This window comes from Balaenoptera acutorostrata, chromosome 5 (assembly GCF_949987535.1).
Source record: "Balaenoptera acutorostrata chromosome 5, mBalAcu1.1, whole genome shotgun sequence".
NCBI lineage: Eukaryota > Metazoa > Chordata > Mammalia > Artiodactyla > Balaenopteridae > Balaenoptera > Balaenoptera acutorostrata.
Window position 1 is genome coordinate 67,470,633 of NC_080068.1, and position 16,550 is coordinate 67,487,182.

General features: G+C 36.6%; 1 protein-coding gene across 1 annotated transcript in view; it reads left to right on the forward strand.

The window, feature by feature from the left end:
* Nucleotides 1-8,261, forward strand: part of LOC114236131 (uncharacterized) — a 28,701-nt gene extending 20,440 nt beyond the window's left edge. Inside the window, exons 5-8 of the mRNA XM_057546309.1 lie at nucleotides 310-384; nucleotides 6,887-6,972; nucleotides 7,645-7,726; nucleotides 8,205-8,261. Coding sequence (XP_057402292.1) covers nucleotides 310-384; nucleotides 6,887-6,972; nucleotides 7,645-7,726; nucleotides 8,205-8,261 — 300 coding nt within the window. The remainder of the gene's footprint in view (nucleotides 1-309; nucleotides 385-6,886; nucleotides 6,973-7,644; nucleotides 7,727-8,204) is intronic.
* The last annotated feature ends 8,289 nt before the right edge of the window (nucleotides 8,262-16,550 follow it).

Below are 16,550 nucleotides of genomic sequence, written 5' to 3' on the forward strand. Positions count from 1 at the left end.
GACTTATAACAAGAAATATCACTTCGTCAGGCAAACAACTCTCAATTTGCTATAATGGTCCTGTTAGAATCAAACTTGTCTATCTATAACATGACCAGTGAATTCCATGCTTGGTGCTTTAGTTGTTTTAAGTAATTCTGTTTCTTAAAGTTATTTCAACAAAGTTTACGTGCAAAGTTAGAAGTCACTATTACATAAATATAACACTCTATGTTACCCAGGCTATAAATGCTTTCCAAATTTTTAGAAGAAGTTGTATCCTTGGGGACAAGTGAGATGCATTCAATGTAAATACACTTTGTTTTACAGAGCAAAGAATTTGGAAAGCTGAAAACATTGTTGTTCGTTCAGCCTAAGCAAAGAAGCCAAGAAAATCTCAGAGAGGTAAAGAAATTTAAAAAGTTTGTTTTCTAATAATGATTATTCCAATGTTATTAATAGTGCTTTTCTTCTATAATTTTAAGCGAATACAGGTTAACACTATGAAAACATCATGCCAAATTATTTTTCTTACACTTCTACTCTCCTAATCCTTGCCTTAAGTTTAGGGTTTTAGAAAACAAAATGGGATTAAATAAAGATGGTTGTAATATTTATATTTTCTTTTGGTCTAGTGAAGCAATCTTTCATTTATATCATATATGAATTAAAGAAATACTGATCATTGAGTTCCTACTGTGTGTTATGTTTGAGGTATGTGTTTAAGATAAATCATTGATTTTGAATATAAATAAATTTATTTAAGCCTATTAAAATGTTTTCTGTAATTTTAATTTACTAATCTTTGAACAGACTTCACAGCAATCCATTATGTAGCTATGAATTTCTGTTCCTAAGATATTAGGTGGACCTTCTCTACTTCTATTAAAATTTTAATATACTTAGGTAAATTGGATTTACATTTGTTGTTTTTTAGCCTCTAAAGGATGTTTTGTAAACCAGCTCTAAAGTAAAAAGAGATATTGATTTTAAACATTTTAAGATATAAAGCATTTCAGAGTATCCTAAAAAATAAAGTGCTATATTACAAGTATTCATCATCTTTGGCATCAGACGTTTCTAAAAGTCTCTGTTTTCTGTGCTATGACATTGTCTTGAATCCACCTATACCATTTTAGTCCAGGAGATTCCAACACTGGTATCATAGCCATGTAAGTTCTTGTAATAACGAGCTGAAATTCTTATCTGGTTACAGACAGTCCTCGACTTAGTGAATTTACAATTTGGAAAAAGTAGTATAAACAAACATGATTTAAGTTCAATTTATCTTTCTTATAGAATCTAATTTAAATACAGAATTGTGTTCCTAAAGGTGTAAAAATAGATATTTACTCACTCTTTATGAGTCATAGGCATACTATGAGAGATTTTAGTTTGGAAAACTTGGACATTCAGATTGTATGGGTGAATAGTAATAACTGGATACAGCTGATTTGCTTTTATTTTGGGCTTCAGTTACCTGGGATTGAGACCCACTTATTTCAAATTACTGTGTTTAGCTGAAGCTAAAAAATTTTTAAACTTTTTATGTTGATAATTTTAGGCTTACAGAAGAATTGCAGTGATAGTACAGATAATTCTGGTATACTCTCTACCCAGTCTCCCCAGATGTTAACATCTCATGTAGCCATGGAACAATGACCAAAACTAAGAAATTAAGATTGGTTCAACAAATAACTGTAAATTAAACTACAGACTATTTAGATTTCCCCAGTGCTTCCACTGTCTTTTTTTCTGTTCCAGGATTCAAGTCAGGAGACCACAGTGCTTTTAGTTTTCATGTCTCCTTACTCTCCTTCAATCTGTGAAAGTTCCTCATTTTTTTCCTTGTCTTTCATTACATTGACAGTTTTGAGGTGTACTGGTTAGATGTTTTCTAGAATGTCCTTCAGTTTGGGTTTTTTTCTCATGATCAGACTGAAGTTATAGATTTTGGGTGCATGACATTAATGTCTTATTACTGGCGATGTTATCCTTGATCAGTTGGCTAAGGTGGTATCTGCCAGGATTCTCCATGGAAAGTTACCATTTCCTCTTTCCATAGTCTGTCCTTTGGAAGTGAGTTACTAAGTCCAGCCCAGTCCAGGGGAATTAAGGTACATCTTCTGGAGGGAGGAATATTTAAGAAATTGTAGACATATGTTAAACCTCCACAGTTATTAATAAATATTTTATGGGAGATACTTGGAGGCAATGTGGATACCCTGTTTCTGTCACTAATTTTAGCATTCATCAGTGGATCTTCCCTGCAGCAATTATTACTTTGGTACTCTAGTGGTGATGCTCGGTTTTCCTCATTCTGTTTGCATTAATAATTCTTCTGAAAGGAAGAATTGCCTCTTTTCATTTATTCATTCATTCATTTGCTTGTATATTTATATCAGTATGGTCTCATAGATATTTATTGCCATATGGATATTTATTCTATTCTTTGGGTTATAATTCTTTATTATCATTGTTTATTATATTGCTTAAATTATTCCAGCTCTGGGTATCAGGACCTCTTAAGGGTTGGCTCATGTGTCCATTTGACAGACCCATGTCTTTTATTTATTTTGTTTTTATTTCATTTATAATAATAATTATTTTCACCAACTTACTTTCTGGCACTGTAAGATTCTCCAGGCTTATCTTGTATTTTCTATGCCCTGGCCCAAGAACCAGCCATTCTTTAAGAAGTATAGTTCCTTTTATTGGAGAATGGTATTTAGAAACCAAAACCTGTCCACTAGGTGTTCTTGTTACAACTGGAGAGTCATTACTTCTAGGCCCTCTCAGTGCATAGAGCTGGCAAGTGTTGGTAGTATATTAACCCATTTATCTATATTCATTTCTGTATATATCCATCTGTATATATATTAAAATAAACATTAGTTCAAATGGATGTCTTCAACTTCAGCCTGTTACCGTAGGATTTATTCTAGCATTCCTCCTTTGCTTGTTTGAAACGTCTTTCTCGCACAGATACAAACTTGACTGTCATTATCTATTGTACAGTACCATTTGTTGGAGAGACTGTCCTTTCCCCATTGTGCATTCTTGACACCCTTGTTGAAGATCAGTTGACCATACATGTGTGGATTCATTTCTGGGCTCTCTATTTTGTTCAATTGATCTATATCTGTCTTTATGCCAGTACCATACTGTTTTAATTACTGTAACTTTGTAATATATGTTGAAATCAAGAAGTGTGATATTTCCAGCTTTGTTCTTCTTTCTCAAGATTGTTTTGGCAATTCGCTGTCCTTTGTGGTTCCATATGAATTTTAGAATGTTTTTTCTATTTCTGAAAAAAAAGCTGTTGGAATTTGATAGGGATTGATTGAATCTGTAGATTGCTTTGCGTAGTATGGACATTTAAACAATATTAAGTCTTCCAATCCATGAACGTGAGATGTCTTTCCATTTGTTTGTATCTTCTTTAATTCCTTTCATCAATGTTTTATAGTTTTTAGTGTACAGATCTTTTACCTCCCTAGTTAACTTTATTCCTAAATATTTTCTTTTTGATGCTATTGTGAAGGGGACATCCATTGTGACAGTGATCTTAGCAATTATTTCATTGATATGACAAAAGCTCAGGCAACAAAAGCAAAAATAGACAAGTGGGACTTGGAAATTCCCCGGCAGCCCAGTGGTTAAGACTCCGCGCTTCCATTGCAGGGGACACGGGTTATCCCTGGTTGGGGAACTAAGAGCCACATGTGGTGCAGTGCGGCCAAAAAAAAAAAAAAAAATAGACAAGTGGGACTACATCAAACTAAAAGGCTTCTGCACATCAAAGGAAAGGAAATAATCAACAAAATAAAAAGGCAACCAATGGAATGAGAGATAATATTTGCAAACCATTTATCTGATAAGGGCTTAATATCCAAAATATGTAAGAAATGCAACAGCACAATAGCAAAAAAACAAATAATCAGATTAAAAAATGGGCAAAGGAACTAAATAGACATTTCTCCAAAGAAGACATACAAAAACCCAACAGGCAAATGAAAAGATGCTTAAGGTCAGGAAAATGCAAATTAAACCTCAATAAGATATCACCTCACACCTGTTAGGATGGCTATTATCAAAAATTCAAAAGACAACAAGTGTTGGCAAGGATGTGGAAAAATTAGAATCCTTGTATACTGTTGGTGGGAATGTAAAACGGTGTAACCACTGTAGAAAACAGTATGGAGGTTCCTCAAAAAATTAAAAATAGAACTACTCTATGATCAAACAGTCTCACTTCTGATATTTTTCCAAAAGAATTAAAATCAAGACCTCGAAGAGATATCAACACTCCTGGGTTCATTGCAGCATTATTTACAATAGCCAAGATGTGGAAATAATCTAAATGTCCATCAACAAATGAGTGGATAAATAAGTTGTAGTATATCTGTCTAATGGAAAGTTATTTAGCCTTCAAAAGGAATGACAGTTCTGATACACATAACCGTATGGATGAGCTTGAGGACATTATGTTAAGTGAAATAAGCCAGTCACAGAATGACAAATACTATATGATTCCACTGACAGGAGGTATCTAGAGTAGTCAAACTCAGAAGCAGAGAGTACAACAGTGCTTGCTAGGGGCTGGGGTGAGTGGTTATGGAGAGTCATTACTTAATAGTTACAGAGTTTCTCTATGGGGTGATGGAAAAGATTTGGCAACAGTGGTGATGGTTGCACAACAGCGTGAATGTAATTAATGCCATTGAAATGCACACTTAAAAATGGTTAAAATGTCATTAAAAATTTAAAAGATATGGTCATAACATGTAGAAGTTGATACTTAAGATTTTAAGCACCCTAAAATTTCAAAATTTTTAATCAAATCGCCTTTGCAGAAAACTTACCTAGCAGGTCAGAAAATGAGGCCTTTTAGTTAGTCAAGTGTTTTTATAAATAGTAAATTAAGTCTGTACATCATAAACACCAAATTTCAAAAAATTAAAATAAAATAACACAAAACTATACTCATTTAGGAATTAAATGGAATTTTAATTATTTAGTAATGAAAAGGGAAATTTAAGGATCATCCTTATAAATGTCCTTCAAGAGGTGAATGGATAAACAAACTGATATAGCCATACAATGAAATACAACTGAACAATAAAAAGGAACAAACTGTTGATTCATACAAGACATGGATGATCTTAAATGCATTTTGCTAAGCCAGACACAAAAAGTAATGCATTGTATGATTCTATTTATATGATATTGTGGATGGTAAAACCGTAGGGAAAGAAAACAATTAGTGGTTGCCAGGAATTAGGTGTCAAGGAAGGGGTTACCTAAGAGTAGAATTTCTGGGTCGTATGATAATTCTGTAGCTTTTTGAGTAATTGCCATACTGTTTTCCACAGTAGCTGCACCAATTGCATTCCCACCAATAACGCCCAAGGGTTCCAATTTCTTCACATCCTCATCAATACTTGTTATTTTCTACTACTACTACTACTACTATTATTATTACTGCTGTGCTAGTAGGTGTGAAGTGGTATCTCATTCTGTGTTTGATTTGCATTTCCCAAGTGAGTAAGGTGTTTAAGCATCTTTTCATGTACCATTTCATGGCCATTTGTATATCTTCTTTGGAGAAAGACCTATTCAAGTCCACTGCCCATTTTTAAATTGGCCTGTTTGTCTTTTTGTTACCAAGTTGGGAGTTCTTTATATATTCTGGGTATTAAACCCTTGTCAAATATGTGACTTGCAAATATTTTCTCCCATTCTATAGGTTTTCTTTTCATTTTCTTTGATAATGTCCTTTGATGCAAAAAGTTTTAAGTTTGGATAAAGTCCAAAGTTTATTTTTTCTATTGCTGCTTGTGTGTTATATCTAAGAATCTATTACCAAATCCAAGGTCATGAAGGTTTACCCCTATATTTTCCGGTTTAATATTTTTGGATCTTATATTTACATCACTGATCCACTTTTTTTTTTTTTTTTTTTTAATTTTTGGCTGTGTTGGGTCTTCGTTTCTGTGCGAGGGCTTTCTCTCGTTGCGGCGAGCGGGGGCCACTCTTCATCGCGGTGCGCGGGCCTCTCACTATTGTGGCCTCTCTTGTTGCGGAGCATAGGCTCCAGACGCGCAGGCTCAGTAGTTGTGGCTCACGGGCCCAGTTGCTCCGTGGCATGTGGGATCTTCCCAGACCAGGGCTGGAACCCGTGTCCCCTGCATTGGCAGGCGGATTCTCAACCACTGCGCCACCAGGGAAGCCCCACTGATCCACTTTTGGAGTTAATCTTTGTATATGGTATGAGGTAGGGGTTGTGAACCTATCTTTGTTTTCAGACCTTTTAGAAATGCAAACATTTTAAAGATTTAGTAGCCACCTCACAGTTCTTTCTCAGTGATAGCAGGCAGATGCAATATTAATGTGTATTAAAACCTAATACTTTGGAAAAGGAAAAAAAAGGCATGCTTGAACTTTTTACCTCAAAGTCTTCCAGTAAAGGATTCCTGGACACCATCAGATTTTACTTTTCTGGTCCTCGGTTTGTGCTAACTGTTTTGCTGGGCAAGCTAGGTTCTGAAGGATTCCTTACCAACTTCTTCACAGAGGTTGAGGGCCTAACACCATGGGACTTCATGAGTACCGGGGAAGACCATCTCCTCACTGTCTCAATGTCTCCTTCCCTTCCATAGGAAAAGTTTTGCTCTGTGAGGATCATACCAAATTCTCATGAATCCAGATATGGAAGATTTTAATTACCAATATCTATCACATAAAAAGTGGCTGGACTTTGGGGAACACATAAAATCTACTCTTGTTTTGGTTATCAGAAACATTGAAGGGATCTGAGCTAATTGCAGAGCATCATAATCTTTTTCCTTTAGCTCTTTTCTACGCTATTATTTATTTATTTTCTTTCTTCTTCTTTTGTTAAAAGCTTCAACTATGTCTGAAGAATAGGTCATTTCACAGTTTGCCAAATGAAGTACAGCTTCAACTTTGCCAGACCACAATCTATCAAGAGTAAGTGACACGAAAATATTCCATTTGGGTCTTGGCAAACCCCTAAGAAAAGCAGTGGCAGATGGTGAATAGAGTTTAACAAAACTTTGAAGACAAAAGACATGTTACAAATTGAATATTGATCAAAAGAAATGTGTAATAATTTGGGGTTTGTGCTTTGAACTCTGTAATGTAATGATGAATTTTCCAACCAACCTGAAGGAAACTAGAATTGAAAATAGGATGAAGATCAAAACTTAAAAGCAAAATTCCAAAACAATTAAAAAAATGACTGGACTACTATAACAGTCTACTTACTTGTCTAGAAAGAGGAAAAACATGCCAAATATATTAGATAAGGTACCCTGAATTTTATGATAAAGTTGAAGTTGACATTTGCAATCTGGGGTTACCCAAACTCTTTGGAAAAAACTCTATATTTTTATATTTCCCCATAATGTAAACCCTGCCATCTCAGTGTAGAATATTAACCAAAACAAAACAACGAAACAAAAATCTGCCTTTTCCCCTCCTCACTTTCTTTTAGCGTATCAGTGCAAGGTTAAGATTCTGACAGATATATCTTCATGACATTTGATTTGCAGTTAATATATGGGGCGGGGAAGGGTAGGACATGGGACATCCGTTTTGCTGGTGCAGGAACTGGCAAAACCCACAGGATTCTTTGTTTAGGTGTGGCGGCCCCAGTTTCCTGACTGTGGTGGAGACAAAGTGGTTCTGGGATCTGCCCAGCATTTTCATCAAAGTTATTCCTGTAAGTTTGGCTTAGAAACTATTTCACTAACCTTTCCAAAGATTCTATAGGCTACCTAATACCTGTAGTAAATCCTTTCTTATTTTAAACCGATCAGAGTGGATTCTTTTGTCTGGAATCCAGAACCCTGCTTAATACAAGATCCATTGTGTATGTGAGTCTTTCTTGGAAAAAGTTAAATAATGTAGTATTAACGTGGTGTCATTTTTAAAATCATGGATATTTAGAAATTTTAATGGGGAGTTACTTTTATTAAGCACCAGGTCATTCAGTAAAGAGTGATATTAATATTTATTCAAATTTACCCTTTTAAATGGAGAATAAAACCAAAATGAATCAGTGTATCTATAAATAATAATATTCATAGGTTCTTCTTAGAGTTCAATATACAATATACATATATAGCCATATGTATATTAATGAGGACATTTTAGTTTTTGATTGTGAGGGTATTAAGTCTTTCTTTTTCTGTTCCTAGCAGAAGTACTCTGATTTCTATATTTGTCAGGTTGGAGCAGTTGTAGCTATCTACTAAACAAGAAAACAATGCTTGAGGAAAATGATGATTCCAATCAAACTGTAAATATTCACAAGTGTGTCTAATGCTCCGGAAGTATAAAATTAAATGTTTAAGCATGAGAAACCTATTTAGTATTGGCATTGCTTCACATCACTCATGTAGGCTATTGAAGAATCATTCCAGAGTTACAATATAATACAAAAGTAGAGTACAGGCCCATGTGAATATTTTATGGTTTACTGTATGTGTGGCATTCTTAAATTTTAATGCTGCAGAAGAAATAGGTAGCCCTGGAATCCTTGTGTCAACAAGATATAGAGGAAACTGGTGATCCAATTAGTATAATGGGCATCTGGCAGCCAAATGATGCACTTCAAAACCTGGCTGGGAATGACTGGCTCTCATCTGCACTTGCACAGTATAACAGAGAGAAAACAGAATGTGGAATCCTCCTGCCCTTTCTGTGATGCTTTAAATCCAATTGAGTGTTGAATTCCAGACTTTTTTTATTAAAGTGCTTGTCCTAAATTTATTAGTTTTCAATTCCACACACCTTCTCCTTCCTTTTCCATCACATACTTATTACTGGCCTCATTCTCATGATTCCTCGGTGTTCCTATTGACTATTCTCCTATTTTTGGTTCATAGAAACTAATCATTATCTTGAGGATATTTCTGTGACGTGGCAGTTACTTCAGGAATTTTTGATATTTTGTTCAAGTCTACAGAGTTTGAGTAGTGGTTTTTAAAAATTGCTAGTAACATAATCGAAAGTCAGGAGTCTTCACATTGTCATCTCGTGATCCTTTTCTCAAAGGCAGTGAAAATAGCACTGTAAAACTTCTCCTTGTATTTTTTTCCTTTTGGAATCATAATTCTTTAGGTAACCATCTAGCTTTATTTTAAAATTCCATTCATTTGTATTACTATGCCCTGTATGTTGAGATACAGTCTGCTTGGAGCTTCTTGTGTGCCTAAACTTCTTACTGAATGTGCCAAAATCCCAAGGCTTTGACTGTTCTTTTACCTGGGCCATTTCTCGGATTGTTTATGCAGCTGGCAGTCCTGAGAAAAGTAATGCATTGCTGTTCTTCATGGCACTTGGTTGCCTTCCAGACAAACCAGCTTGCTTACTGCCTGTTACAAAAGCAGCGGATTCCCTATGCACAGGATCCTCCCCTGTGATTCACCCCACTGCATATGCAGGCTCCATTGGGCGCTCCACATTGTCTTGAGGGATTTGGGGACTGGTGCAACAATACTGATACTCTTGTTACTCCTTTTGCTGCAACTAGTAAAGTCCTTTGTCTCTGACTCAAGAGTCCCATGCCTTCTGTCAGCATCTATGGAACTGTGACAGGCTTACTTATCAGCTTGTATGGTTGTTTTATTGGGAGTTTTCCTGCTTCTAACTCTCCTCACAACATCAGACTTATTGAAGTAGGGCAAAATCCCAATACTTTATAAAATATCTTCCTTTTGAATAATTAAAATCACTGCTATATATTCCATGTTTTTATGTCTATTAAAGTTTACCATGTATTATTACTAGGGGTAGGTTGTTTCTAGAAATTAAGGGTGGACAAACGGCTATTTCTGGCTAAAGAGCTATGAATAGGGGAGATAGCAGATTTGCAAAACTGATCTTGAATATAGTACTTAAAAAAAGTCTTGATAAAAGGAACGCAAATCAACACCAAATTTATGTCTCCCAGAAAGTGAAAAATCTGGCTTTACATCATGAATTCAGCAGTAGTAGTTTTAAAAAATACCTATATTTTGTGAAGTAGCAGGGCTCATCTAATGAATTAATTTGTAGGGAGACCTTCTGTTCTGTGGTTGTGTGACACCCCTATTTTGCCTATTCATAAATCTACTCAGTATATATTCATTGAGTGTCTACGTTCTGAGCCAAGCACCATTCTAGGCTCTGATGCTACAGCTGTGGACAAGTTGGCTAGGGTCCCTGCTTCAAGGTCTTTACCAGAAGAGGATGATAATTGCTTCTTAACAAAAAGTAAAATTCTTTACAGATGACGTTGACAGGATTTTGTTAGCCAATAATGACTTCAAACTTACCATTTTACAGAAGAGATGTTTTTAATATTCTTTCTGCTCAGATTTGAAGCTGAAAGTATGATTCTAAGACAAGGACACATACCCTTAGAACACTGCTTGGTTCTTGCTGGACATTTAAAGGTCATGTCAAGTAATACAAGCACAAACAAAAATACCAACTCTGAAATTTTAAGTGAGTTTGAAGAAGGTGACTTCATAGGGGTAACTACTATCTCAATTTCTCAGTCTCTCATCATCATTTTTTAGATTAAAATGTAAAATAATTATATGTGTCATTGCATTAAAATAATTAACATAGTATGCTATAGTATTGTCCTTGAGTATTAAATTATTTCAGTAATTGAAATGCTTAGAAAAAACATGTTTCCTTAACATTATAGAGCCAATGTATAGCCTGTTGTATAGTTTATCAATATACAGGACACACAACAAGATTCACAAATGATTGCTATATGAATGACTGACAAGTTAAATGAATGAGTTACAAACCATGTAGCTTGGGAGGAAGGGTGGTATTAAAAAATAGAGAAATTATACCAAAACATTTATTGATTCAAGGAGCTCTTTTTGATTCTTTAAAGAAATTTATGCTTCCAAAAGATTTTATGCAAAAGGGATAAGATATAGGCTAACAAAAGAAGCTTATATGTAATGGTAAAACTTGCTTCATTTCTATATTTGGTCAAGGGCAGATTGGATTTAGAGATCCTTGAATCCAAAAGTCCCTAAGTGTAGAGATCTTGGGAGGTGAGAGCAGTTGCTGGGATTGAGGTCAGATACCACATTGGAAACAATGCTCAAGAGTCTGGACTTAATTCTACAGGCAGTGGAGCTCACTGAGGGTTTTTAAGTAGGGAGGGAGATGGATCAGATTAACATTTAGATAGATGACTGGTGAGATGATGTGGGGCTGTATTATCAGAGAAGGGACAGCATGGAATTGGAGAACAGTTGGGAGATCAATGAGCAGACCCTGGACCAGGGCACTGATTGTGGGAATACTAATTAGGAGATGAATTCAAGATATTTTATTGGTAACAAATTCAATGAGAAGGGCAGAGAAGAAATAAATCAAACCTGATTTTTCCATGGCATTCCCACTGTTAAATTAATTATGAATCATCATCGTTGGGTAAGAAATTTCTTGATAGGTTGAGCAGTGGTTAAGGAGTTGGCCAGCCTGGGCCTGAGTGGACCTTCTAGTGCTGGAGGCTCTTTGGAGGCACTCTTAGAACCTGATGATCCTCCATGGACTCCAAGATCTTCCCCAGGATCAGCGACTGGTAGTGTTAGATGGAGCCTCACAAGTCAGCCACACAGAGCCTTTCACTTTACACCTTAGTGAATGGAGAACCAGGGTGGTTCACTGAATTGCTCACGTTGACACAGGTAGTGGCAGAAATGGGAGCAGAATCCTGAATTCAGTGCTCTGCTCACTCTGCCGTGCTGTCCCAACTGTGTGCAGATTAAGTAGAGCCATTGGTTTTTCAACTAAAGAGAGGAAACCTGGAGTTCATCTGTACTGGTGTTTCTCAGCCAAAATCTGTACTAGTCAGCATTTTCCAGAGAAACAGAACCAATAGGATATATTATATAGATATGTATAAGAGGAGATTTATTATAGGAATTGGCTCATACTTTCATGGAGGCCGAGAAGTCCTATAATCTGCCGTCTGCAAAGTGGAGGACTAGGAAAGCCAGTGGTGGAATATGGTCCGAGTCCAGAGGCCTGAGAACCAGGGGGACCAATGGTGTAAGTCCCAGCTGGATTCCAAAGGCCTGAGAATCAAAGGGCCAGTGGTGTGAGGCCCAGTCCAAGTCTGAAGGCCTGGGAACTAGGAATGCCAATGTCCAAGGCAGGAGAAGATGGATATTCCAGCTCAAGCAAAGAGATTTAAAATTTTGGGGGCTTCCCTGGTGGCGCAGTGGTTGAGAATCTGCCTGCCAATGCAGGGGACACGGGTTCGAGCCCTGGTCTGGGGAGATCCCACATGCCACGGAGCAACTAGGCCCATGAGCCACAACTACTGAGCCTGCGTGTCTGGAGCCTGTGCTCCGCAACAAGAGAGGCCGCGATAGTGAGAGGCCCGCGCACCGCGATGAAGAGTGGACCCTGCTTGCCACAACTAGAGAAAGCCCTCGCACAGAAACGAAGACCCAACACAGCCAAAAAATAAATAAATAAATAAATAATAAAAGTGTTTAAAAAAATAAATAAATAAAAATTAAAAAACATAAAAACAGAAGCCCGGCTGAATGAGTTCTTAGTTTGGAAGATTTATGTGCTAACACAGCAGCATGATCTACAAACATGCACAAGGCTATATCCTAGCTCCACTCAACACTTTATTACTAAGAAAGGAGGGTGCTTTGTTCTGAAGACAGCAAACTTGGGGTGGAGATGCTGACCTGGATCCATGATGCTCAGTTAGGGGGGTGATGTTAGTGTAACTGTATACAAAAACTGTAACACTTTAATGATTATAATATTGAAAAGATTTAGCAGTAAAGAATCAAGGTGGTATTATCCTAGAGAAAGGAGAGTGGCAAGAATTTTTTTTTTTTTAAACTATGGCCAGCTGCCTTTTTTTTTTTTTTTCTTAATTTTATTTTTATTTATTTATTTATTTATGGCTGTGTTGGGTCTTTGTTTCTGTGCGAGGGCTTTCTCTAGTTGCGGCAAGTGGGGGTCACTCTTCATCACGGTGCGCGGGCCTCTCACTATCGCGGCCTCTCTTGCTGCGGAGCACAGGCTCCAGACGCGCAGGCTCAGTAATTGTGGCTCACGGGCCTAGTTGCTCCGCGGCATGTGGGATCTCCCCAGACCAGGGCTCGAACCCGTGTCCCCTGCATTGGCAGGCAGATTCTCAACCACTGCGCCACCAGGAAAGCCCCGGGCTTCTGTTTTTATAATGTAGTTTGTGGGCTACAAATTAATCCTGCTGGGGCTGATAGATCATGTGAAAGTCCAGGCCAATGGTTATTTATTAATCCTATAAGCTCAAGTTTTATTTAAAAAATCATTTGCTTACAATGATGCATACTTATAATTTCACACGTTCCTAGAGTTTCATTGTAAGAATAATGTCAGAAATTATTCTACAAGATATGCATTTGTTTTTATTTTTCAGGAAATTTGCCTTTTAACGAATGCAAATTGACCTACTTCAATTTTATGTAGAACAGGTGTAAAACTTCTAGTAATAAGTAAAGAAGTAAGTATTTGATGATATTCATAAAAATGATTAATGTTTTTTTTTGAGTTTTTTTGTTTAACATCTTTATTGGAGTATAATTGCTTTACAATGGTGTGTTAGTTTCTGCTTTATAACAAAGTGAATCAGCTATACATATACATATATCCCTATATCTCCTCCCTCTTGCATCTCCCTCCCACCCTCCCTAGCCTACCCCTCTAGGTGGTCACAAAGCACTGAGCTGATCTCCTTGTGCTATGTGGCTGCTTCCCACTAGCTAGCTATTTTACATTTGGTAGTGTATATAAGTCAATGCCACTCTCTCACTTCGTCCCAGTTTACCCTTCCCCCTCCCCGTGTCCTCAAGTCCATTCTCTACATCTGCGTCTTTATTCCTGTCCTGCCCCTAGGTTCTTCATAACCTTTTTTTTTTTTTTTTGGATTCCATATATGTGTGTTAGCATACGGTATTTGTTTTTCTCTTTCTGACTTACTTCACTCTGTATGACAGACTCTAGGTCCATCCACCTCACTACAAATAACTCAATTTCATTTCTTTTTATGGCAGAGTAATATTCCACTGTATATATGTGCCACATCTCCTTTATCCATTCATCTGTCAGTGGACACTTAGGTTGCTTCCATGTCCTGGCTATTGTAAATAGAGCTGCAATGAACATTGTGGTACATGACTCTTTTTGACCTATGGTTTTCTCAGGGTATATGCCCAGTAGTGGGATTGCTGGGTCGTATGGTAGTTCTATTTTTAGTTTTTTAAGGAACCTCCATACTGTTCTCCATAGTGGCTGTATCAATCTACATTCCCACCAACAGTGCAAGAGGGTTCCCTTTTCTCCACACCCTCTCCAGCATTTATTGTTTCTAGATTTTTTGATGATGGCCATTCTGACCGGTGTGAGATGATGCCTCATTGTAGTTTTGATTTGCATTTCTCTCATGATTAAGGATGTTGAGCATTCTTTCATGTGTCTGTTGGCCATCTGTATATCTTCTTTGGAGAAATGTCTATTTAGGTCTTCTGCCCATTTTTGGATTGGGTTGTTTGTTTTTTTGTTATTGAGCTGCATGAGCTGCTTGTAAATCTTGGAGATTAATCCTTAGTCAGTTGCTTCATTTGCAAATATTTTCTCCCATTCTGAGGGTTGTCTTTTTGTCTTGTTTATGGTTTCCTTTGCTGTGCAAAAGCTTTTAAGTTTTATTAGGTCCCATTTGTTTATTTGTGTTTTTATTTCCATTTCTCTAGGAGCTGGGTCAAAAAGGATCTTACTGCGATTTATGTCATAGAGTGTTCTGCCTATGTTTTCCTCTAAGAGTTTGATAGTGTCTGGCTTAACATTTAGGTCTTTAATCCATTTTGAGTTTATTTTTGTGTATGGTGTCAGGGAGTGTTCTAGTTTCATACTTTTACATGTACCTGTCCAATTTTCCCAGCACCACTTATTGAAGAGACTGTCTTTTCTCCACAGTATATGCTTGCCTCCTTTATCAAAGATAAGGTGACCATATGTGCATGGGTTTATCTCTGGGCTTTCTATCCTGTTCCATTGATCTATATTTCTGTTTTTGTGCCAGTACCAAACTGTCTTGATTACTGTAGCTTTGTAATATAGTCTGAAGTCAGGGAGCCTGATTCCTCCAGCTCCATTTTTCGTTCTCAAGGTTGCTTTGGCTATTCGGGGTCTTTTGTGTCTCCATACAAATTGTGAAATTTTTTGTTCTAGTTCTGTGAAAAATGCCTGTGGTAGTTTGATAGGGATTGCATTGAATCTGTAGATTGCTTTGGGTAGTAAAGTCATTTTCACAATGTTGATTCTTCCAATCCAAGAACATGGTATATCTCTCCATCTATTTGTATCATCTTTAATTTCTTTCATCAGTGTCCTATAATTTTCTGCATACAGGTCTTTTGTCTCCTTAGGTAGGTTTATTCCTAGATATTTTATTCTTTTTGTTACAATGGTAAACGGGAGTGTTTTCTTAATTTCACTTTCAGATTTTTCATCATTAGTATATAGGAATGCAAGAGATTTCTGTGCATTAATTTTGTATCCTGCTACTTTACCAAATTCATTGATTAGCTCTAGTAGTTTTCTGGTAGCAGTTTTAGGATTCTCTATGTATAGTATCATGTCATCTGCAAACAGTGACAGCTTTACTTCTTCTTTTCCGATTTGTATTCCTTTTATTTCTTTTTCTTCTCTGATTGCTGTAGCTAACACTTCCAAAACTATGTTGAATAATAGTGGTGAGAGTGGGCAACCTTGTCTTGTTCCTGATCTTAGTGGAAATGGTTTCAGTTTTTCACCATTGAGGACAATGTTGGCTGTGGGTTTGTCATATATGGCCTTTATTATGTTGAGGAAAGTTCCCTCTATGCCTACTTTCTGCAGAGCTTTTATCATAAATGGGTGTTGAATTTTGTCGAAAGCTTTCTCTGCATCTATTGAGATGATCATATGGTTTTTCTCCTTCAGTTTGTTAATATCCTCTTAGGGTTTTTTGGCTAGGCCTGAAAATTAAACTAATATAAAACAGATTAACAGAAAAGCATACAAATTTCCATAAGGTTTACATGACACAGGAGCCCTCATAATGACATGAAAACCCAAAGAAGTGATAAAATCTAAATACTTTATACCAGGTTGAACAAAGAGAGGCAATTGTGGGAAAGTAACTAAAATACATGGGGAGGCTGAAGGAGGATAAGAATTATTTTAACAAGGTCTGTTTGTGCAGAATTCTCTTGGCTTTGACTGCCCATGGAAGAATGTTTCTTTTCTCTTGGTACAAGGAGGGCATCTTTCACATGGAAATTTTTAATATTCTATTTTCAGGAAGAAAAGGGAGATTAGAATGCCCTTCTTCGATGTTGTTTTTAAAGTGTCTTTAGCTCTAAATAATTCTTATGCCAAACTGGTGTATTTTGGGGTGGTATAATATGTCACCTATCACAGACCATAAAGATTTTTCAGGGATTAAAATAGATAATGCACGTAAAATAATAGAC